At 52.3% G+C, this 22,601-nt stretch overlaps 4 protein-coding genes across 8 annotated transcripts in view; 3 read left to right on the top strand and 1 right to left on the bottom strand.

The window, feature by feature from the left end:
• PIEZO1 (piezo type mechanosensitive ion channel component 1 (Er blood group)) overlaps nucleotides 1-3,693 on the top strand; it is a 55,143-nt gene extending 51,450 nt beyond the window's left edge. The window contains exons 47-52 of the mRNA XM_070953053.1: nucleotides 274-366; nucleotides 534-706; nucleotides 1,112-1,234; nucleotides 1,431-1,510; nucleotides 2,129-2,324; nucleotides 2,992-3,693. Coding sequence (XP_070809154.1) covers nucleotides 274-366; nucleotides 534-706; nucleotides 1,112-1,234; nucleotides 1,431-1,510; nucleotides 2,129-2,324; nucleotides 2,992-3,241 — 915 coding nt within the window. The 3' untranslated portion in view covers nucleotides 3,242-3,693. The remainder of the gene's footprint in view (nucleotides 1-273; nucleotides 367-533; nucleotides 707-1,111; nucleotides 1,235-1,430; nucleotides 1,511-2,128; nucleotides 2,325-2,991) is intronic.
• CTU2 (cytosolic thiouridylase subunit 2) lies at nucleotides 3,640-10,235 on the bottom strand. Of its 3 annotated transcripts, XM_070953067.1 has the most exons (15): nucleotides 10,110-10,235; nucleotides 9,591-9,665; nucleotides 9,384-9,462; nucleotides 9,218-9,277; nucleotides 9,041-9,101; nucleotides 8,493-8,602; nucleotides 7,562-7,869; nucleotides 7,038-7,173; nucleotides 6,429-6,560; nucleotides 6,240-6,331; nucleotides 5,720-5,823; nucleotides 5,155-5,278; nucleotides 4,973-5,033; nucleotides 4,566-4,624; nucleotides 3,640-4,210 (listed from the first exon to the last, which is right to left on the bottom strand). In XM_070953067.1, the coding sequence occupies exons 1-15, from the start codon at nucleotides 10,172-10,174 to the stop codon at nucleotides 4,159-4,161; spliced, it is 1,518 nt and encodes a 505-aa protein (XP_070809168.1). In that variant the 5' UTR covers nucleotides 10,175-10,235; the 3' UTR covers nucleotides 3,640-4,158. The 3 variants fall into 3 exon arrangements, 2 of the variants coding, with proteins under 2 accessions (XP_070809168.1, XP_070809167.1); XM_070953066.1 differs by lacking the exon at nucleotides 10,110-10,235 and having other exon boundaries at nucleotides 9,591-9,779; XR_011601004.1 differs by lacking the exons at nucleotides 3,640-4,210; nucleotides 4,566-4,624; nucleotides 10,110-10,235 and having other exon boundaries at nucleotides 5,155-5,258; nucleotides 9,591-9,779.
• Nucleotides 10,236-10,414: 179 nt separating this feature from the next.
• On the top strand, nucleotides 10,415-13,816 carry RNF166 (ring finger protein 166). Its single transcript, XM_070953086.1, has 6 exons — nucleotides 10,415-10,610; nucleotides 11,333-11,489; nucleotides 11,644-11,756; nucleotides 12,036-12,150; nucleotides 12,817-12,924; nucleotides 13,733-13,816. Exons 1-6 carry the CDS (start codon nucleotides 10,417-10,419, stop codon nucleotides 13,796-13,798), a joined length of 753 nt encoding a protein of 250 aa, XP_070809187.1. The 5' UTR covers nucleotides 10,415-10,416; the 3' UTR covers nucleotides 13,799-13,816.
• A 54-nt stretch (nucleotides 13,817-13,870) lies between these two features.
• SNAI3 (snail family transcriptional repressor 3) lies at nucleotides 13,871-22,143 on the top strand. 3 transcript variants are annotated; one of them, XM_070953078.1, is made up of 3 exons: nucleotides 13,871-14,054; nucleotides 20,313-20,936; nucleotides 21,813-22,143. In XM_070953078.1, the coding sequence occupies exons 1-3, from the start codon at nucleotides 13,871-13,873 to the stop codon at nucleotides 21,995-21,997; spliced, it is 993 nt and encodes a 330-aa protein (XP_070809179.1). In that variant the 3' UTR covers nucleotides 21,998-22,143. The 3 variants fall into 3 exon arrangements, with proteins under 3 accessions (XP_070809179.1, XP_070809180.1, XP_070809181.1); XM_070953079.1 differs by lacking the exon at nucleotides 13,871-14,054 and adding an exon at nucleotides 17,460-17,545; XM_070953080.1 differs by lacking the exon at nucleotides 13,871-14,054 and adding an exon at nucleotides 18,708-18,838.
• The last annotated feature ends 458 nt before the right edge of the window (nucleotides 22,144-22,601 follow it).

Below are 22,601 nucleotides of genomic sequence, written 5' to 3'. Positions count from 1 at the left end.
GCCCATGTCAGCTTTCAGGGACAGATGGGCTTAGCTATTACAGCAGTCGCAGCCCAGGGGCCTTGCCAACGTCTGGCACCCAAAGGGACCCATAGATTGGGCAGGTTGAATCACTCCCAGCTCCTCTGTATCTTGGGGGCTTCTCTCCGTTGATGGTCCCCCTGTGGCAGCTATCAGACCTGTTCTATTGAAATGGAGTGTGTGTAGGATGGATCAGGATTGATGGTGTCCCTGAAACTGGATCTCCTCCATCTCTCCCCCTTCTTTCTCCAGCCCCTCTTCACCATGAGCGCCCAGCAGCAGTCCATCCAGCCTTTCACCCCCCAGAACTACGAACAGTTGACCAATAAGTTTGAACGGCAGCCGGTGAGTCCTAGCCGGACATTACGGCAGGAAGGGGGATCCCCTCATTCAAGTGGGTGGGGGGACTGGCATCTCTCCCCCACCCATTAAAATAGAAGGACGTCCCGCCATGGTGGGCTTGGCCTGAATGGGGAGGCCCCTGCTGACCTGGGACTCTCTGCTCCCTGCAGCTAGCCATGCAGTTCATCACCCAGTATGGCTACGAGGACGTCGCCTGGGCCCGCATCGAGGGCAGCTCCGGATCCCTGTGGAGTATCAGCCCCCCCAGCCGTGAGCAGCTCTGGCAGGAGCTGCACAACGGCTCCTCGGACATCACTCTGCGCTTCACCTGGAACTTTCAAAGGTATTTCAGACCAAGGCCGGAAACCTTCCCTTGCAGCACAGTTCTCTGCCTGCTTTAACCATGGATGGCCCCTTTGGCTTTGTGAGGTTTGCCTGGAAAAACCCTGTGGAGCTCCAAAGATTTATTCTTCCAGCATTTTAAGGCTTAGGACAGGGGTCTCCCCCTTGGCAGCTTTAAGACTTGTGGACTGGAATTCTGAAAGTTAAAGTCCACAAGTCATAAAGTTGCCAAGGTTGGAGATCCTGGCTTAGGGGGCTGTGGGTGCAAAAGAGGTGCATGGACGGAGAGAGGTGACGAAGGGATCTGAGACCAGAGTGGGGATCCTCCTCCTGCCTTTTCTTCCATTTCCCCTTGATCCTAAAATTCCTTTCCTTCCTCCTCCTCCTCCTCCTCCTCCGTCGTCAGGGATCTCAGCAAAGGAGGGAAAACGGAATACACTACTCAGAAGCACACCATGGACCTGAACCAGAAGAGTCTCGTGAGGCAAAATTTGGCTGGAATGCTGCAGGGCACCCCACATGCCCCTGTGTGAGTCCCTCCTCCACCCCTTCCAGCAAGGCACCCATGGCCAAGGGGGTCAGCAAGGTGGGGAAAGGGGCCCCCAATTGCAGGGCTCTAAATTAACACCCGGCAAAGCCTGAAGCGCAGAGTGGCTTCACCCATCTGCAAACGCTGCCTCTGTTTTCCGGCTGCTTTATCTTGCTGCGTTTTGTCCTTGTTCCAGGCGGATACCCCACCTCTTCCCACCCTACATACGGGCACCCAGTGGCCCCGAGGCAGACCCGGTTGAGGCCCTGCTCCCAGGTGAGGACACCGGACAGAAACTATTTTACAGACTCACTGCTAACCATTTAATTCCCCCAGTTCCTCTCGCTGAGTTGACGTGGGTTCCTGGTGCTCATTAGAAAAGAATCCGGGGGCCAGAACTTGTTCCCCCCTCCCTCACCAGCAGAAATGCCCACATGCCATCACAAGAACAGCCAGGCACTTTTCTGGCTTTTTAAGGTGGGATCAGGAACAGGAGGCAAATGGCTCCATTTCCCCGTCCCTAAAAAGGCCAAAATCATGCCACAGACATTTTTGGCTCGGCAGTGTGGCTTGCCTTCCATCTCTGCTTTCCTGCTTGTCTTTGAAACAAAATTCTGAAATTAGTGTGCAAAGTCAGGAATTTTGTTCCTGAATTTTGGTGGCACATAGTTTGAAGCCACAGTAAAAACTGCAGAAGGAATTAAAAAAGTTGAATGCACAGATACATCTTTGATGCCACTGCTAAACAGAGCAACCGGGGCTGGGAGGACTCTAAAGAAATGGGGAGCAACTGGTGAGGAAGAGCATTCCCAGCGCCTGGATGGGCGTCTCTCTCTAGAAGCAGGATGGTCCCTTTTCCAGCGCCTTCTTCCCTCTCCCCATCTCCTCTTCCAGACGGAGAAGACAGCTACCTGGATGTGGATGTGCAGCTGAAGCAGCAGCAGGTCCGGCCCGGGAACAGCAGCACCAGTTTCCTGGAGTGGTGGATGATCCAGCTGGCCGACTGTCAGGCGGACTGCCACATCCTGCCCATGGTCATCTTCAGCGACAAAGTCAGCCCCCCCAGCCTGGGCTTCCTGGCGGGATACGGGTGAGTGACCAGCCCACCAGCCCATCAGGGTGGACGCGAGGTGCGCTTGGAGCAGAGCGACTTTTACGCAACTGTCGCAAGAATAGGCGGACTTGGGTGCAAGGAAGCAGCAGGAAAGCTGGGCCTGAGAACCCCAGGAAAAGAGCAACCCCCCCCCATTGCATGGGGGTCCCTGGGCTGACCTGGCTGTGCTGCAGCTGGCCCAGCAAGACAGCACTCAGAAGGTGGTTGAATGCCGCCCCTTTGTGTCCGAAATGCCAGCAGCCTTTCTTTGCCGGCAGATGTGAATAGCTTGCAAAAATTTAACCCCCTAAAAGGGGAGGGGGAAATGGTCCCTCGTCTCCCTCCCACCTTGCCTGGCCATCTTGCCAAGGCTTTCTAAGGTTGGGGCGTCTCCTTTCCTGCCTTGAAATGATACGACCCTCCAGGCATAGATCAGAGCGACAAAGGTTGGTCATTCGGTCCCTTGTCAAGACTTCCTCCGGACCAGCAAACAGCTGAGATCACGCCACAGGCCCTGCCATGGGATCAGGGCTTGCAGATCCCAGCGGATCCTGCTCAGCCAGCCCGCTGATGCTTCGTAGGTCGTGCGAATGTGCTGGTGGGAGGGTTGCATGTCGGGGGGAGCTGCACAGGGGTGCTACACAGGGGCTCTTTCTCTGCTCAGGATCCTGGGCCTCTACGTCTCCATCGTGCTGGTGATCGGGAAGTTCGTGCGGGGCTTCTTCAGTGAGATCTCCCACTCCATCATGTTTGAAGAGTTGCCCTGCGTGGACCGCATCCTGACGCTGTGCAGCCACATCTTCCTGGTTCGGGAGACGGGAGAGCTGGAGCTGGAGGAGGAGCTGTACGCGAAGCTCATCTTCCTCTACCGCTCGCCAGAGACCATGATCAAGTGGACCCGGGAGAAGGACTGAGGCGGAAGGGGGCTCCCAACACCCCCAAAACAGCCCTGGGAGACCCACAGCCCAGCAGGTGGACCCAGCCAGATGCCAGTCCTGGACACCGACTCTCCCTTCCCTGCCTCTTCCGCTGGAGGCTCTGGGGTGGGGCAGCCCCATAACCTGAGCCACACTTGCAGCCCAACAAGAGGGGGAGACACACAAGACACTTTTCGAAACACTTTTCCTTTTTTTTTACAAACCAAAAAAAGATACCACCCCTCTCCCCCAAACCTGGAAACCAGGAAGCGTTTGGAAACGAATGGCTGTCCTGCTGCTGAAATGCCCCAAACCCCCCTCCCCTCACCTCTGCAGCCACTGACCCTCCCGCCCTCTCCTCCCTCTCGGCCTTGCTGCTGGGAATCCACAAACTATTTTTTCTATAGGAGGCCATTTTATTTATACAGATCTATACAATAAAAACAAAGCTGTGATTTTAAAAAAAGGTGGTGGGATGTTCAACGTGGACTTTGGAGAACGAAGGAGAGAAATTCCTCTGGTTCAGCAGCCGAGCTTTGGGGGTTCAGCTTCTCCAGAGATATCTGGAAGAATCTTGGAGGAGAGCTTAAATGAAGCCTTAGGAGGTCTGGATGGGGGTGATTGCCAAGAAGGAACCTGTTTTCCTTGGGATGCTTCATAAAACTTGTGTGAGCAAGGCTGCTCCCTTTATCTGTTTTAGGATTTGAATCCTGTGTACAAAAATCGAAATTCAGTTCACTTGTGCATCCAAGGCGGTGAAAGATCTGGATCCTTCTTGGCTCAGTCTGGCCGCTGCTGAATCCAAGATGATTTTTCTGCTTGAAAAACACTTGTGGAAGCAGAGTGTCAGGCCCTGAAGCCCATCAACAGCCCTCCCCCTGTTCTCCTCTAGGCCGTAAAGCACCCGATGCAAATCAAGCATCATCTTCAAGCAAGAATTCCTGGATTTCTTGCTTCATCGCAGCCCTGCAAAGAAAGTGGAAACGGGCATCACCGCAAATCTGGGTTTGCATATCTAGACTAGGGTTTGTTTGAATAGAATGCCAATTCCTGGGGAATTCGGGGAGTTGAAATCCAGGTGTCTTAAAAAGTTGCCATGGGGAGGGCAGATGGAGCTCAGGTTGACTTGGTGGGGTCTCGGGGTCTCTGAGCTTGCTTTTCTTCTTGCACCCATTTTGTTACTAGGCTAGGAAACATCATCAATGCACCGATAACAAAACAGTTGGGAAAATCCCATCAGTCTCTTTGGGCTGCATTGTTGCCCTGGAGAAGAGCAAGGCTCTTGGCACAAATTCCTCCAGGCAACAACTTTGCCCCATACCTGCATTGCTGGCGCTTGGCCTCCTCGTGAATGTACAGGGGGAGAGACTCCACGCAGCTCTGCAAAGGAATTGTTGGAGTGAGTAAGGGCAGCAGGATTCCACCAGCCTTGTTACTTTTACAAGGGGTAGCCCCTTAATTCCTCTCAAACCATAGCAGGGCATCCAACTGTCACCCACAGCATAACCTGAAGTTCCCCAAAAGCCACCACAAAGTCCCAGCAAATGAAACCTTTAACCCAAAGGGAAGGCCCAAGTGAGTGCAACCGTTTTAACTCAAGCCACAGAACTATTTGTCCTCAGCCTGGCCGCTTCTGTCTCGGGCCCAGCCCTGAGAACAGTTGCACCCCTTCGCGTCGAAACATACATGAGCCCTTCTGGTTGTACAAACCCTTCCTTGCACACCTACCAGCTCCTTGACTGTTAGACGGCAGCCATAGCAGAGCAACGGGACAAGCTGGGAGGTCTCTCTGGGGGGGGAAAGCAGAACGTCAGTCACCTGTGCTGACCAGTGGTTTATTTGGGGAGGGGGCCAAGGAGAGCAGGTGGGCTCATCCACTCCCAACAGTACATTCTTGTGAGGGCTCTTACCTTCCTGCTGGGCGGGTTTCGCAGCAACCTGCCTGGGTCCCACCTCCGCAGCATCCATCCTCAGCGGGAAGCTGCTGGCTGAGCTTTTCCGAAAGCAGCATGGCCTGCAAGGAGGATCCGTCCTCTGTCAGGAAACGAGAGTTTGCAGCCCCTGAAAGCTCATCCTGGGGCCAAGAGGCAAAAGCCTTGGCAGCTGAAGCTGGGCTTTTATGCCCTGCACTGAGTGAACCACATAGCACCCAGGACTCAAGGATTGAATAATGGCCCTGGATGTGTTAAACCAGCAGGCAGCCGCCTCTTTATCTTTCAGTTCCACCAAGCAAACTCTCCTTGCTTAAGCAGCAAATTTGCATTTATCTCCATGCCTGTTTGGCAAAGCAACAGGGAGGGAAAGAGCCCCACCCAATATTTCAACTCCTGGGTTGTGCCAAGGAAGACTGGCTGCAATTCTGACACCGTGAAGATCTGGCTAGCATGTCGGCCCTTGTCTGTTCTAGAATCCCCGGCAGGTACCAAAAGTTAATCTAGAAGTGGGTCGTCTCCTCTCCAAGAGAAGACCACTTGCCAACATTGGTGTCCAGGGGGCAGAGGCAGAGGAGGCAGCGGGCCGGTGCTGTCGAAACATCAGACTGGACCTCTGGAGGGACTGCACTCAGCTTCTCTCCTGTCCTGGAACAGAGACCAGAGGGGGCATCAGGAAGAGAACTGGAGGGAAGCCCACCTCCTGCCTGACCCATCCACGCTACCTGCACCTCCTGAAGAGAGGACATAAACGCCCTTGGGACTAGATGCCACTTGCTTTAAGAAGGCGCTTGCAAGTCGGCAGCTGAAAGGATCCTGTCCATTAAATGCAGGCAAGAGGGCTGAGCTCGGTTTTCAGAAAACAAGTCAAAAAACACCCTCATATCTGTTGTCTGGCTTGCTCTGCTTTTCCAAGAGAGGCCGAGAAATGTAACCAGAGCTGCAGAGGGTCCGTGAGAGTGTGGGAAGGGAGTTGTGCCTAATGGACACCACTGCTGAACCTTTGCAAGGAACTTCATCCAGCAGTTTGTTGTCTTTTACTGGACAAGGGGAGGGACACTCACCGGTAGACTGTGCTGAGGGTGGAGGGAAATTCCGACTGCAGCTTACAGAGAAAGCTCTCTATCAGGAGGTGAATGCTGGCTCTCTCAGAGGCCTGGAGGAAGTGAAAGCATCTGTCACGGCTGCTCAGATCCTCCTGACCCACCGAAGGGAAGCCTCGGTCCCTTCCAGCCAAATTCCTAACGGCCTACTTTGGTGTCCAGTCCAGGCGTGAAGACGGAGGGCACCCCAAAGAGGTAGTTGTAGAAAGCGATCTCTTTGGCAGGATATTCCCGCATCGGACGCAGGATCAGGACGTCCCCGTAGCGGCTGTCCAAGAAGCCCTTTGGGGAAGGAGAAAGGAAAAAGGGGGAGAGGGAGCAGTGCCAGATCAGAGACCAGAAAGGCAGAGCTGCTCAGAGGCAAGGGGCACCCTTGCAACACAACTTCACAGGATGATTCTGGAACAGAGATTGAGTTAATGTAGGGAAAGCTCCAACTGGTTTATCCGGTCACAGCATGGAAGCCTAAATTGCGAAGACCTTGCTCTCCTCCTGCAGGATTATTCTCTGTGTGTGTTTGGAAAATATTTCTCAGTGGGCTTATCCTGGGTGAAATGTGAAGTCTTAGCTACTGGACTCTACGCAGGTTTAGGTCAGGACTTTCCTTCCCTCTTCAGGGACCAGACTTGGCTTCATAAAGCTCGGGGAAGTTGCTTGCGAGGATGGACATGTCTAAACCAAAGAGCAAGGCCAGAAATCTCCTGAGGAGACCAAAACTGTGTCAATGGGTGGGGAAACCATGAGCCGCTTTGTTCTCACCGTGTCCATAGCCAGGAAGGCCCCACGTCCCAGAGAGAGGTTGGTCAGCAGCTTGACGCTCACACGGGTGCAGCTGTCTCCCACCATCACCTTCGTGTATCCGTTTCTCCGAGCCACGTGCAGCATCAGGTGGGTCCTAAAAAGCAAAGAGATCTTAGAATTTGGGATCTAACCAGGGGCCCAGAAAACAATAAAACGTTTGTTTTCCTAGAAACAGCAGCCTAGAATACCACAGAATCTGCAATCTAGAAGGACCAGATGAAACAGCCTTTTGACTATGAACCCCATTCTAAGTTTAGGGGCTGCTTGCAAAGTCATCCTTCTATCAGGAATGTCAGCCTGTTTCCTGAGACTCCTGAGCTAGGAAATGGCACTGAATGGCCCTCTCTTGCTAGAGAGCAAGAATGCATGAAGACCCCTGCAAAGCTTCTTTTTAGTTCTCCACTCTCAAGAGTGGAGCTCACTCATCCAGCTCACATTGTGGGCATTAATATCTTCACTCAGGATCTGGCCAAGGAGCTCACCGGAGGGTCTGCAGAAGCTCCTCTTTTGCAGTTAGGGATTTGACACCCCCAAAGAGGCGGGCCAGCTCTTCCGGGTGGGAAGCAAGGGAAGAGCCAGCCTCGTCCAGAACAGCCAGCCGTTCTTGCCACGAGAAGCCTTGCATGCTACACTCTGCCAACCAGTCCTCCAGGGAAGTCACTGCATCCGCCCTCTTCTCCCGCTGCTGCTGCCACCTCGTGAAATCAGCCACTGCTTCCTTGTAGCTGGGAGCCTGGTCAACAGGACTCTGGGTAAGCGAGTTCAGGACAGAAGTGGGAAGGTCAAACACCTATGAAAGAGCATGAGGATACAAGCTGGGTCAAACGCTGACTGAAGGAAAAGTGTCAATCCTGCACAAACTGCAATCGCTTTGACAGATTTTCAGAACTAGGAATTATATTTCCTTCCTACCTTGTCAAGCTTAATGCTGCTTTTCTCTTACTTTTTTTTTCTGAGAGTGACAATACTAGAAGTGCATCTATGTTATCAACTTCCCCTTTCACAAGTTTTCTCTGATCCTCTGTTATTTTATTTCCATAATACAAAAGTGGGCAGATTAATCTGGACCAGAGTTCATACTCAGCGCACAAAGGATTACACTTGATGGAAGAATGATAATTCTGTCCTGCCTGGGATCTTCCTAGGATCTTCCTTTCTGATGTTCTAATTCAGGGTTTCTCAATCTCAGAAACTTCCGGATATGTAGAGCTCAGAACTCCCCAGCCAGCCCCAAAATTGCTGAGAATGTGAAACACTGCTCTAATTTAATTTGCGGAACAATACTACTATTAATAATAACATTTCCTTCCAGGCAAATCACATCAAAGCAGCCAGCTGGCTAAGGCCACTGCTGTTGATGCCATATCACCAAAATGTGCTGCAGTGAGGGTGCTGAATCTCAGCCATGTTTACCTCCTCCAAGAACACCAGATGATAGGGGAATCCTGTGGCTTGTAGGATAGCCTCTACCTGCCTGCAGGTTTTCGCTCGCTCGTCCAAGCTCCGTCCACACACAGCTCCCTCTGCACAGTAAAACCACAATTGTCAGCAAGGTGAGATGGCTAAAACTTCAACAGCCCTGGGAACATTCCCTGCCATGGTATCTTCAACCATGTAAGATATTAGACTTGCAATGAGAGATCTGTGGACTTGAACTCAGCCAGCCAGGAATTCTGGGAATTGAAGTTGCAGGTTATAAAGTTGCCATAGTTGGCCACCCCTGATTTAGAAGGATGGGTGAGTTCAACCTTTCAATGCCCAATAATGCTCGACAGTTAATATGCTCAAAGGGAATCAACTTTGGAAATCAACTTCCCTAAGCAACCTTCTGCATCTCTCAGGAAAGTGGCCATCTTCACAAGCCACAACATTTCAGTCCAAACAAACTGCCTGCACAATGACTCCGTTCCCTCCCCCCGCCCCCAAAATTATGGAGAATGCACAGGACTGTCAACACAAACCATCAATGTAGATTATTCCTGGTCTGAAGCGAAGTTTCTTGGCTGCTTCTCGGTTGAGGCCCTGACAAGAGGAAGCAAAGCAGGCTTCGATTCAAAAACTTTGCCCAGGCTATCATGCTTCATCTACTGGGGGCTTCTGCTGTTTGGCTGCCCCTCCTGCTTGGAAGTGTAACATACCTCTTGCACCTGCCTCAACATTGAGCTGGAAGCAAGGCCCCCCGAAAAAGCCAGGAGAACCTAAAACAGTAGGGAGAAAGCATCACAACATTTGTTTCCTGTTTTTAGTTGCCATCTTGCCCATCTCTCTTGCCCAGAAGCAGTAAAGATTAGGACAGGGCAGGACCTTCTCTCCAGGATAAATGCAGCGATTCTTCCCAAGCATGGCACGGAACTTGTGAATGAAGTAGTCCTTGAAGCAGCTCCTGAAAAGCACATGAAACGGAGTGGAGGAAAGGCCAGATTCATTGCCAGGGGAAAAAAATTCTGCCCAAGGACGGAGAGACCAGTTCTGAATTATTCAAAATTCTGCAGGTCCCTCAGTTGCCCTTACTTGCAGAAGGCATCTCCAGCACGAATGCTCACCACCGGGGAGCCATCCTTGCACTTGACGCATTTGGAGTCGCAGCTTGGAGAAGAGAAAGTGAAGGTCAGGTTGCAAAAGAGCCTCACCAGATACCCAAATCTTACTCTCTCCTGCATCTCTACCGCACGGAAGTTGAGACGGTGGCAAAACCAAATCCCTCTCGCCTTTAACCGGCCTTTTATCAACGGTGGCAACGTTTGAGGCGGGTGGACTTCAACTCCCAGAATCCCCCAGCCTACTCGGCCATCCATCCATTGGGCTGCGGAATTCTGGGAGTTGAAGTCCACCCGCCTCAAACGTTGCCACCGTTGATAAAACGCGGCCTGAGCACGTGGGCCGAGCCGTGGTTTGCTTCAGCCCAGGTTGCTGAACGAGCCGCTGCTTAAGGTCAGGACCGGCCTCCTCATGGATGGCTTCATGCAACGGCGGCCGTGGATGGCTGGCATGCTTCCCCTCCGCCACGGCCAGCGGGCAGGGCTTCCTCACCGGCCCCGGGGCCTCTCCCTCGGGAGCGCCTCCCCTCCGCAGCCGTCCGACCCGCCGTCGCACATCGCCGCCTCCGCCCGGGCCACGTGGAGCGCGGCCTCCCCCGGCCGGGAGACCACAATTCCCAGAGGGCCCCTTCGCGCTTCCGCGCGCCGCGATGACGTCACGTCGCGGGGAAGTCTCGCGAGAGCCGCGGGGAGGGGTGGAGGAAAACTCCGGGACCGTCCCGGCCTGGGACGCAGCGAGGTCGCGGGGGCGATGACGTAGTTGGGATGCGCCGCCTCCCCAGCCCGCCTCCCCTTCCGCCATGGCGGCCGCGATGTTCCGGAGCTTGCTGGTGTCGGCGGGGGGATCCCGCGAGGCGCCCTCCGCGGCCGCCGCCCCCGCCCCGCCGCCGCCTCACCCGCCCGAGCCCGGCGCCGCGCTGGAGGCCCAGTTCAGCTGCCCCATTTGCCTGGAGGTCTACCAGCGCCCCGTCCGCATCGCCCCCTGCAGGCACACGTGAGCGGGGGGGGGAGACGGGGGGGCAGGGAGGAGGGGGGGCCAGGGGGCCGGAGGGAAAGGGCCTGGGGGGGGAGCGAGGGGAGCCCAGGGGGGGCTCTGGGGTGCTGCAGGGTTGGCCCACCGGGCGTTTGTGGGGGGAGGGGGAGCGGCTGAAGTCCCCGGATGGGCTCCAGGGAAGCCTCCAAGGGCCCCAACGGAATTCCCCTCTGACCAAGGAGGGCCCTGGCTCTGCTCCGGCATCCTTGGTTTGCAAGGTTATTTTTTTTGGGGGGGGGGTTCCCGCTTGGCGCTTGGAGAGGAATTCCTAAGCCCGAGGGGAGGGGAGGGGAGGGGAGGAAAGAAGGAATTCCTCTGGTAAAGCCAGGAGACCTTCTGCCACAGATGGCAGCAAACGCTCCAAAGTATCTTGTCAGCTTTGTTGGTTTTTGTGCAGAGTTCGTGATCGAGTAGAGGGATCTCCAAACTTGGCAGCTTTGAGACTTGTGGAATCCCGGGAGTTGAAGTCCACAAGTCTTCAAAGTTGCCCATTATGGAGACCCCTGATCTAGGAGATGTGAAGTTGTTCTGCATGCCTGTGGGCCTCCTCTTGTCTGAAGCCCACCAGCCCTCCGTCTTGGGAGAGGAGCCCATCCCCTCTTCGCATTACCTTTTGAGCAGTGTGTGTAGTTTTCCCACAACTGTCCAGGCTCTGGGAGAAATCAAGCCTCCTCCTTCCGTAGGTTCTGTGGGGAATGCCTGCAGCCCTGCCTCCAAGTTCCATCTCCCCTCTGTCCCCTTTGCCGCATGCCCTTTGATCCCAAGAAGGTGGAGAAGGCCTCCAGTGTGGAAAAGCAGCTGTCTTCCTTCAAGGCGCCATGTCGAGGCTGCAGTAAAAAGGTAACCTTAAGGGCTTGTGCGCATAGGTGGAGGCAGCAAAGCTGCATAATTATAAGCCACCCTGCTTTTGTGAGTGGCCTGTGGTTAAAAAAAAAAACTACAGAAGGCTTCAAATGGATAGCCATGCTCTCTTTTAATCCTTCTTGTATCCCAGGTGACCCTTGCAAAGATGAGATCTCACGTCACATCCTGTGCTAAAGTCCAGGAACAAATGGCCAACTGTCCAAAGTTTGTGCCTGTCGTCCCAACATCCCAACCTATTCCAAGGTATTTCCTTCTTTGTGGCTTTGAGCCACTCTCCAACTCGCTGATTTCCAGGTTTTAGAATACCTCTTGCACTCTCAAGCAAGGTTAGGAGGGAGAGAGAGAGTCAGGCATCTCTTTAATAAAGAACTGTAGATGTATTGTCCTTATAGGTCAGTGTTTCTCAAGTTAAACAGACTCCAGAATCCCAGAATAGGGTAGACTTCAATTCCCAGAATTCCTCAGCCAGCATGCTGAACTTCCAGTCTTCCAGTCACTGAGCTGTGCTGCTCTCCCTTTCAGCAATATCCCAAACCGGTCCACGTTTGTCTGTCCCTATTGTGGAGCACGGAACTTGGATCAGCAGGAGCTAGTGAAGCATTGCATGGAGAATCACCGCAGTGACCCCAACAAAGTGGTGAGTTGCGTTCATGTCCCTGTTCAGTGAAACGGAAAGCCAGATTAGCAGAAAGCTGGGAATAAGAAAGAAGTTGTCTCTTATTTGAAACAAGGGAGAGCTTTTGCCTCCTATTTCCTCCCCATGTTTATGCCGTGGCTGGAGTGCCCTGCCCTGCTTTTGCGAACCAGGGATCATGAAACACATCTCTGCATCTGCAGTGGCAGATAGGCTTCTCAGACTATGCTTACCTTGTCCCTTTCATTTTGCATGTGGGAGCTGCTAAAGAAATTAAATGTATCTCGGGAACTGGGTGTATTTCCCTCATGGAAGTGTCTGGAGATCTAAAAGCATGCCTCCCTTTATACCAGCTTCATTTGATTGCTCGGTTTGTGTATGATCTTGTGATTGTTTAGAGCTTTATTTGATGGTGCTGTTTAATATCCAATTTTATAGAGCATAGAATATTAATACATCTGCAATTAGGGTATTTCATAGCAAGTATTTCATGCATTTTTGCAGCTGAATTCTGCATGCTGTGCAACAGGAAATTGTTGTTTTCTTTCTCTTTTTTTCCCCATCAAGTGATCACACCACTGCTTTTAGCTATCACTCTTATCCTGGAATTAAGTGTTTTTTCTTCTTTGTTGACCGTCCTCTTCCTCTCTCCCTTCCTGGGTGTTCCAGGTCTGTCCAGTGTGCTCAGCCATGCCTTGGGGGGACCCCAGTTACAAGAGTGCCAACTTTCTACAGCACCTCCTGCACCGGCACAAGTTTTCCTATGACACTTTTGTGGTGGGTTTTGCGTTCCGCAGCATCTTATTTCAGTAGATTGTGTCTGCTGCTTCCAGGCTCCAAAGGCAGCATGAGAATCGCCTTTAAATAAATAAAGGCAGAGCAAACTGCCCTTGTGGGAGGAGTTATGGCAACATTGGAGTGGTTTCCTCTTAGTGCTCTTCATGTCCTGCTCTTGGAAAAGTGCCTGCCTTCCTGGTGGCCTCAAATAAGGTCACAAGAATTGGTTGGTCTCGAGAGGTGTTTTTCTGTGCCCCCCCCCCCGCACCATTATGGATATAATAATAGGCACAGGTTTCAAAACATCCTCCTTCCCTCCTACCTTATCCTGCTCAGATCCCATTTGAAATTAGTGTGTCCAGTTCTAGAGGACAGTGATACAGGTTAGAGTGACTTCCAAGGAAGACCACCAAGAGGGTGAAAGGTCTAGAAACCAAGGCTTCTGAGGGAGGACCTGGACAGGTGTACTCTGCAACAAAGGGAACCCAGAAGAGAAAGGAGGCCTATTGCTCAGAGGGCAGGAGCAGACCCAGTGGGTGGAAACTCAAGGATGGAGATTCAAGCTAGACCTAACAGTATGAACTGTCAGCCAGAGGAAGAGCTGCCTCATGAAGAGATGAGGTGTCCTTCACTGGAGATGGTCAGGCAAAGGCTGGGTGATCATCTTAGCTGAGGCGTATCAGTGGATTCTGCAGAGAGCGAGGGGTTCTAGATGACCTCTAAAGTCATTCTGAACTCCAGCCTGCCGTGCATGGAAGGTGGGGGCTCTTCCGCTCTTTGGTATGACTTTCTCCTCCCTTCTTTCCAGGACTATAACATCGATGAGGAAGCGGCCTTGCAGGCAGCTCTGGCACTCTCCCTCTCAGAGAACTGAGGGCTGCTGACACTACAGAGCAGCAGGCAGGAACTGTTGCACATTTGCCTGACTGTCTCCCCCATCGGAGCGATGCACCGCTCGTCCTGCCCGTCCGCTCCCAGAGGGCGGCTGTGGCCGTCTCAGCTTTCGTCTTGCCTCGTTCGGTCAGGGAACCTCTTCCTCGGGGCCGAGGCAGCAAAAAGGGGTGCTTCTCTTTTCCCGGTTCCATCGGACCTGCTCTGTACTACCAGTTGGACGTTCCCCACGCCACTAAGTACAGATGCTATACTTTATTAAGACACTTTTAATACAGTTTTAGCACCATCGGCCCTCATTCCGTTAGCGGTTTATATAGCAACAAAACATTTTGTGGGGAAACTGTAGTTTACATTTTTTTTTTAATTGCCTGTGTCTTTGGGTTAATTCACTGGATTTTTTTTTTTAATTTTGGGGGGGAAATCAGCATGGGAGACTTAACTCTTGTACGAATATTTATTATGCGCTTGGGTGCCTGCTCCTTGGCCATCGTGGCAAGGGATTTGGGGATCAACGCGTGCATGGAAAGCAGCTTTCCAAAGAGGTTTGTGATGCCCAAGCAAGACCAGGCGGCCATTCCTGACTTGAGCGTAATTGTTTAGCCGAATCTCCCCCTCCTGTCCCCACCGCTGACCTTGCTCATTTTGTATCTGCTTTTGTGATACTCTAGAAGTTCTTGGTGGTTTTTTTCTACATCTCTCCGTGTAACAAATACTCTTCTTCACGTTTTATAGAGAGAATACAAAGCAGTTAACCCTTGATATTGCAATATCTGTGTTTGACTAGAAACAATAGTATTTTTATGGAACATTATTTTTCAAAGTATATTTTTTAAAGAAAAGAGCCCTGGGTTCCAGATCTTCGGGCCCTGTGGAGGAGGGTCTCAAACCTGGAGGGAAGGAGGCGCTTCCTTTGGTTAAGTTCTGAGCAATGGGTCGGTGGTTTTTTTTAAGGGTTCGAGGATTATTTGCAAGAAAAGGGGGAGGGGGTCTTTCTTCAAGTAGCCTTTTAAAGGATTGTTGCAAGTTGTTGTTAAGCAGAACTCCTAAGGCTTTATTCTCCAGGGGTTCGGATTCTGGGTCAGGGGGCCTGAAGGAGACTGGAAAGAAATAAAAGCTGTGAATAAGCTACAACCGGGGTGTGTCTCTGTGTCTTCAGAGCAACCTTAGTATTTGTTCAGCTGTGAATCCATCCACGGGCGTTTCTGTGTGTGCGACAAACCAATGCTGCGGTTTATTCAGTGAAGTGTGACTATGCAAACCATGGCTTGCTATACAAGCCAAGCTCCCAATCGAAAGTGGCTTGTCTTTGCTTATTGGGCTTGTAGAAACATGTCTGACTGACACGTGTGTCAGGTTCCTCTGCAGCTTGGTCGTCTGCTCCTGGAATATGTTCTTTTGCGTATCAAGTAGTTGCGTCAGTGCTCTGGTGATAGTTACTCAGGGGAGGCAAGAGCCCCAAAGCATTTACCTGCTGCCCCGCTCCTGGCAGCATCACAACCCTGACCTGTGGCTTCTTTGTCAGCCAGACTGGCTGTTGCAGCTCCAGAGCCTTGTTTCCTTTGTGGTTTTATTTCGTTTCCTGCCTCCCAAGACCCGAAAGGCTGCAGAAATGGAAAACATCTCTGTTCAGAAAAAAAGGCAAGGGAATATTTGAATTTGGTTGACAATCAGTGTTTTCCTTCACTTGTTAAGCCTTTCTTCAATCTGATAGGGGGAAAAAAGTGGGGTTTTATTGTTTTCCAAAGTTGAAGGATATTGCAGCCATTTCCATTGGTATATAATGTTATTTTTTTTTTGCACTAACCTTAGGAATGTGAAGGAAAGATATGCAAATGTGCCCTTGCCATCATCCTTCCCCATTTGTATTCCATATGCTTCCCCCCTCCTCAAACTCCTGAAGCTATTGCCTGTTCTTCCTTGGTTGACAAGAGAAGACAATACCACTTTTGAGCATTTGGTAAGGTCTCTGTTATCTAGAGGGAGATGCTCTTCATTCCACCCACCAACCCACCATTTGATGGCTTGACCTGAGGTTGCCCCCCTCTCCCCCCAGCCCGCAACTTTCCTGGTCCTCATGGTTCCTTTGGAGGCTGCATTCCTCAGACAGCTCAGCCTTATGTGGCCTCCTGCAATTCAAGGCCGTCTGTGCATTTGAACAGACCGCATCCCTCCCTACCAAGTGCCACTTAACATTCTCGGCTCGGTAGAAGGGCAGGCAGTGAGCTCATGCAAGTGTCCTCCAACACAGGGAGGAGAGAGAGGAAAAGAAGGCCGTCCTTCCTGCCCTACTTTGTGTCCCCTTGTAGGTCAGGGACCCTCTTCAGCTCCTCCAACTGTGCTCCTTTGGGAGAAGCCCTCCCCCGCACCAAGAGTAGCTTTGCTGGAGATGGCAGCATTTTTGGCTCACCCAAACCCACCCAGAGGCCCACCTGTGCCTCTGAGGGACAAAGCCCCAACCTCATGAGCTCCACCTACAGCTCTTGGGCCCCCCAACTATACATGGGTAGTGTAGTAGGTATCAAATTCCTATCCTGCCCAAAAGCTGCCACGCCTTGCAAGACTGCAAGCTCTCCGGAGCAGAAGGCTCTGAGGAATAGCTGGCAGGGATGCCCCTCTGCCCTGCCTGCAACGCTTCCTCTGCCCAAAAGGGAGGTCTCGTAAACAGCTGCCTGGAAAGCTCTTAGTGGTTGCAAGGGAGTAAGCGGCAACAGAAGGCTGGCTGAGCCTTGTGATGCAGGAGGAGTGCTCTTCCTCTCTTCCTAAAAATAGAACCTCCCATAGGTATTTGGAACTAGAAGGAAAAAATCCTTTTCTTCCCCCCTTTTGAGCAAGCAGGGGAAGAAAAAGGCCCAGGGCTGGGCTGGTTCTCCAAGAAGAAGAGGAATTTGGTGGCCAGGTGAGGGAGTTGGTGGGATGGGCTCCTGCTGCAAACCCCACCCTGCCCTTCTCGGATCTCGGCCATGGCAACTTCGAGCAACCCACCCTACCCTGCTTCCAATGCCAGTCAAAGGAGTTCTGAATCCCTGGAAGTTGATGGAGCAGATTGCAAGGGTTTTTTTTTTTTTAGGAAACGAACTTTTTTTTGCAGGATATGAAGGTGGAAGGTTAGCCCAGATTCAAGGGCCCTCAGCCCCCAGAGTTTACCGCAGTCCTGGCGTCCAGTGTGTTCCCTTAGTTGATATGAATCAGTGCCAAAGATGGGAGGCCGACTCCAGTTTTTCATGGGCCCATCCATCCTGAGCGCTGGATGCTGTGTGGGCTGCTTGGAACGTGTCCCCCAAACCCTCGGGCTTCTCTCCATGCAGCAGCCGTGCAAAACTTCGCCTCTTCGGTCCTCGCTCTGTCTGGGATGCTGCAGAAGTCTCTGCCCGACGCCCACCCCCTCCCCTCCTGCGCCTCCCTCCCTTTGCGCAAAAGTGGGGGGGGGTTAGGAGTCCGGCTCTCTCCGCCCAAAGGGGAGCGGAGACCGGCCTGGCCCTGCTGGGGAGGGGCTCCCCCCAGCCCGGCCTTTGCACCTGCCGGGGAAGGGGCGGCGCGGCGGAGGCCCCGGACGGCCCTCGGGCGGCGGTTGGCTGGCGGTGGGACCATGCTAATGAGGCCGCGGCTTTATGCCACCTGCCCGGCCGGCAGACCCACCGCCCGCCCGCCATGCCGCGCTCCTTCCTGGTCAAGAAGCCCCGCAGCAGCCGCGTCCCCAACTACGGCCAGCTGGAGACCAGCCGCCAAGGTAAGCGCCGACGGGGCCCCCGACGCTCCGCAGCCCCAGGGGGGCTCGCCCCGCAGAAGAGCCCGGGCGGCGGGACTCTTCCTTCTGGCCAAGCGAGGCTCCCGTTTCCGAGGGTCCCCCCAGCCCTTCGGGCACCTGCGGCGCTTCTGCTGCCGCGTCGGAGGGTTCCTGTCCCGGGGCTCTGCCGGCTGCGCGCTCGGGGCGGGGAGGCTTCCCCGGAGTTGTTCCCGGCACCGCAGCTCCTCCCAGGCGGGAGTTTCTCCGAGGAGAAGCGAGCGCAGGTGGAAGGTCTCCGTGAGAGGAGCGGCGGGGGCGGGCGAGAGGGATGCTGCGGCGAAGGAGGGAAGCCGCCGGCGTCTGCCCGAACTCGGCTTACAAGCAGCGGATCCAAAGGTCCCAATTACGTTCGGGGAACTTCACCAACCGAGGCTGTTTTCCCTCTTAAACCAAAAGGGAGACAAATTAAGTCGGTAAAGGAAGAAGGTTCAGAAGCCCCCTAACCTGGCTTGAACGGGGTGGCAATTCTTCCACATCTAGCTCATCTCTGCACATGCTCAGAGGCAGCCTCCCAAATAACAGCGCGTGCCTTGTTTCCCTGCCCACCGGGCCAGGACGGCTGATGCAGGCTGTGGCACCTGAGGAGGTTTTGTGAGTCTGTCTAGGTTTGTTCCGTTGTAATTGTCGTTGGGGTGCTTAAACTCTCGTTCCAGCCCCACTCAGACGCCAATCGCTAGAATGATCTTTTTCTGCTTTTCTGTTGGATTTAGGCATGCAATGCACCTTATTTGTATTCTTAATTCTACCTGTATGTGTATTAAAATTGGTGTCTGCCTGCAAAGAAACAAAATTGTTTTCCTGTTGTAAATTTCTGCTGATACCGGTAGGTACGGAGTGCGGTTTTAACTCAGCAGCAGAGGAATTTTGGAAGACTCAATGAAGCAGAACAGAAAAATCAGGCATTTTTAAAAATGTGGCGCACAGTTAGGGGATTCTTGATTGACAAAGAGTTGGCAGTTTCCGAGGAGAAGGAGGGCGAGGTGCTCTGAGGTTACTAGTGGTTTAGTCGAAGAAAGGCTAGGTTTGATCTCTGCTTGTTGGGCTACATGCATGGAAGATGGCTTGAGCTCCTGTGGGCTGCCCATCGGAAGGGCTGGCCAGCCATCCTGTAACCCAGGTTTCTGCAACCTGCATGTGGCTCTTTGGGCCCTCTGCTGTGGCTCTCTGTTGGATGATCCCACCACTGGCTGGCCCCACCTCTCACCCTCCCAGTCACTCCTCACCTGGCCTGAGAAGGTAAGGGCGACGGCAGGGGATGGAGAAGCGGCCGGGGCAGAGACAGAGAGATACAGAGATGGGGGTAGAGAGAGGGAGGGGGAGGGAGGGTGGGAGAAAGAGATGTCAAAAGGATTTTGTGGTTCCCCTTGTTTTTTAACACCCGGTTCTCTGCCCTAATGATAGGGTAGGGTAGTGGCTAGGGGGGTCATGTGACTGGTGAAAGTGAGTGATGTCGAGTTGGCCACACCCACCGAAGTTTTGTGGCTCTTGGTGTTTTCTTTTCTGTGGGAAAACGGGTCCAAATGGCTCTTTGAGTGTTTAAGGTTGCAGACCCCTGCTGTAACCCCTACATTGGTGAAGACCCACCCCACCCACATGGCCTCTGCCCCCTCAGTGTTTTTGAATGTAAATGTTTCCAAGAGGGCAGGCTGGGTGGCATTTGCCCTTTTTCAAACCCTGGAAAAGAATGCAAATTCATCTGGAATGTAGATTATTTTCCAATGTAGCAGAGAGGGGGTGTGGTGGGGTGGCCTGGAGATATTTAAAATATTCCAAGTGCTTTCTCTTTGGTGTTTGATTTATAACAGTCACAAGAGGGACTTGAGAATATTCTTCCAAGCGATACCACCCTGGCACATCCAAGCAACGCTTCAGCTGGGGGTGGCCTCGGTGCACATTTTGGATCTTGGCTTTTTTTAAAAAAGGCAACTTTTTGACCTTCATGCCAACATGTTTCACATGGTGAATTTATTACTCTGTTTTTTCACCTGCCTGCAAAGATGTTCATCTGAAGAAGCCACGAAGAGAGGCGTCTGTTCCAAGGGGAGGGCCCTGGAAATGGGTTTTCAGAGTAAAAGCACCACCCTCGGCTAAGGCTGTGGGGACCGCAGCCTTTGTCTTCCCTTCTTAGGAACCAAGCCACGTGTGCAGGGCAGGCGGCGATAAGTTAAGCTAGGAAACGGCTTGCTTAGAATAAAAGAAGCAGAAACATTTTTCCTAGGAGTAAAGTTTAAGGTGCTTAACAAAGGTCTCCCAACTCATGCTCAGCACCCCGGGCAGATGTTAGGATGGGCAGCAGTTGACCTTGGCTAAGGCTTAAGCAGGATGAGACCTGACTGGGAACTGGTACTTAGATAGGAGAGCTATAATCTGTCTGGGGACATTACACTGCTTTCAGACGCTGCTGAGAAAGCCAGATGGGCATGCCTCTGAAATCGCAGGAGCCAAATTTACTCTACATTTGCAGGCTGAGCAAGTTTCCATTTGCAAGTTTTTGTGCAGAAGGTTAAGGAAAAGTGTCTGGAGGGATCTAGAAGGGAAGTTCCAAAAGTGCTTTTTCAAGAGGCAACTTACCAGAAAGTCCAGTTGCCTCTAGAAAAAGCACCTTTGGGACAACCAGGACCTGGATGCCTGAGAATCTCCATAGGCATCTAGAAGGGAAGGCAGGAATGCCACTTTGGTCAACTTTCTTTTGTGTTGTTTCCATCCACAGAATGCAACAGGCCAAGTCACACCTGGATGACATGTTCCTTTTCTATCCAGGAGGCTACACCCTGCCCATCCACACCCCGTGAGGCCAGCCCTCTGAGGAGCCACAGCTTTGCTCCTGCAAGCCTCTCCCCCACTCTTCTGCAGAGCCGGGAGGCCAAAGAGCAGCTCGCCTTGAACCCCCAAAGTGGGGAGAGGGCTGGAGGCAGCCGGGGCTCAGCCACCCCTCTTCGGGATAACCCCAACAACCTCAATCTCCCGCCAGCCTTCGGCCTGCTCCCCTGGAGGACATGCCCCGGTCTGGGTCACCTGGTGGAGGCAGAAGGACAGCAGCTGCCAGCCGAGCCTGGTGTGAGGACTGACTCCCTGGAGAGGTTCACATGCCTGGATTGCCACAAGCCCTACAGCACTTTTTCCGGCCTGGCCCGGCACCGGCAGCAGCACTGCAAGCCGCAAGCTGCAGCAGCAACCAGGTTCTTCAGCTGCAAATACTGCAACAAGGGGTACACCAGCCTGGGGGCCCTCAAGATGCACATCCGGACTCACACACTACCTTGTGTGTGCAAGATTTGTAGCAAAGCCTTTTCCCGGCCTTGGTTGCTACAGGGCCACATCCGGACACACACAGGTAAGGGGGAAATATCTCAGGAAACAAGGGGAGAGGGCCTTGCACGCTGCTGCAATGCAACCCAGCCTGGAGTGCAAACATGTGTACAGAAGGTTGTATATGCAGCACAGTTGTCTTCTAGGGACCCAGGACGTCATCAAGGGTGGTTCTCTTTGCTCTTTGGTTACAGCAGTCCTGCAGAGCAGAGGCAGCTTTGGTGCACCCAAGTTCATCCAGATATTTTTATAATGGGTCCCTGGCCGATTCTGCTTCTCCTGTTCAATCTCTAAGTGTGGATCCTTTGCCCTTCCCTGCAGGGCAGTGGGCGTCTACTCAGAAAATCACCAGTTCTGCTAAATATGCATGAACCATGTTTAAATCCTGGTTTTAAAAAGAAATTCTAGACTTGATATGTAGTGAGAGTGAATATCTGGGTTATGCTTTTACCTTTGTTGTTGTTGTTGTTGTTGTTGTTTAAATTGAATAGTCCTTGTGACCAAAATAGCGATGTCACAATCACTGGCTAAATTAAAGATTTCTAGATAAGGCACAAATGTCTGGCTTCTCTTATCAGCAAGGATTTTTTATTGTGCAGACCTGTTTTATGGAGTGTTCCCCAGTTTTCAGCACAGGGTATGTAACATACCTGTAATTAGGTATGTGGGCCTCTTTTTGTAGCACAACCTTTCTGGTCTTTGTAGCATTCAGTGCATCTACAAGTAGTTCTCAACTTACAACTGTAATGGACCCTGCCCATCACAGCTGTAGGTCATAAAACAGGTCACCATTTTTTGTGGTGCTCATTAAATGAACTTAAGGTTTTCTTTGGGCCAGTTGGCACCCAGTCCCTGTCCCTGTGTGCCCCAACTGGGCTCACCTGTCTGCCTTCCTTCCCAGGTGAAAAGCCCTATTCCTGCTCCCACTGCAACCGAGCGTTTGCCGACCGCTCCAACCTCCGTGCCCACCTGCAGACGCACTCGGAGATCAAGAGGTACCAGTGCTGCGCCTGCTTAAAGACCTTCTCCCGGATGTCACTGCTTTTGCGGCACAAGGAGGCCGCCTCCTGTGCCATAGCCACCTGAGGCTGGCAGAGAGAACATGGCTGTTCCTCAGCAGGAGAGGCTTTGGATGAGTGAAGACCTGCAATCTGGAGGCTGGTTGCATCCTGCAGCAGGAATCGGTTATCTGACTGTGCGTACCTTCACTCCAAATAAAGCAGTAAAAGGAATTGTGTCCTCAGATGATTTTAAATTCCTTCCGTGAATTGCTCTCCAGTAAATCTACCCAAACAGCATGTCTTGGTGCGACGGCATCTTCTGGGATCCAGGATGGTTTAATCGCTTGAGCACCAGAGATGGTTTGTTTTTGTTTTGTTTTTTGTTTTTATTGAATTTGTATACCGCCCTACTCCCGAAGGACTCAGGGCGGTGAACAGCCATAAAAATAAAACATATAAATACAAAATTTAAAATAGAGATAAAACAAATTAAATAAATTTGGCTGAACCATATTTAAAACCCCAATAATTTAAAACCGAATTTAAAATTCCCATTTAAAAACGGAGAAGTTTAAGTCAGGCCGGCTTGCTGGAATAGAAACGTCTTAAGCGTGCGACGGAAGGTGCGCAGATCCGGAATCCTCCGTATCTCGGGGGGGAGCTCGTTCCAGATAGTAGGTGCCCCCACA

This window comes from Pituophis catenifer, unplaced genomic scaffold, assembly GCF_029215685.1.
Source record: "Pituophis catenifer annectens isolate HBS135680 unplaced genomic scaffold, rPitCat1.0.hap2 SCAF_13, whole genome shotgun sequence".
Taxonomy (NCBI): domain Eukaryota; kingdom Metazoa; phylum Chordata; class Lepidosauria; order Squamata; family Colubridae; genus Pituophis; species Pituophis catenifer.
Note: the sequence above shows the minus strand (reverse complement) of the source record. Positions and strands in the feature narration are given on the sequence as shown.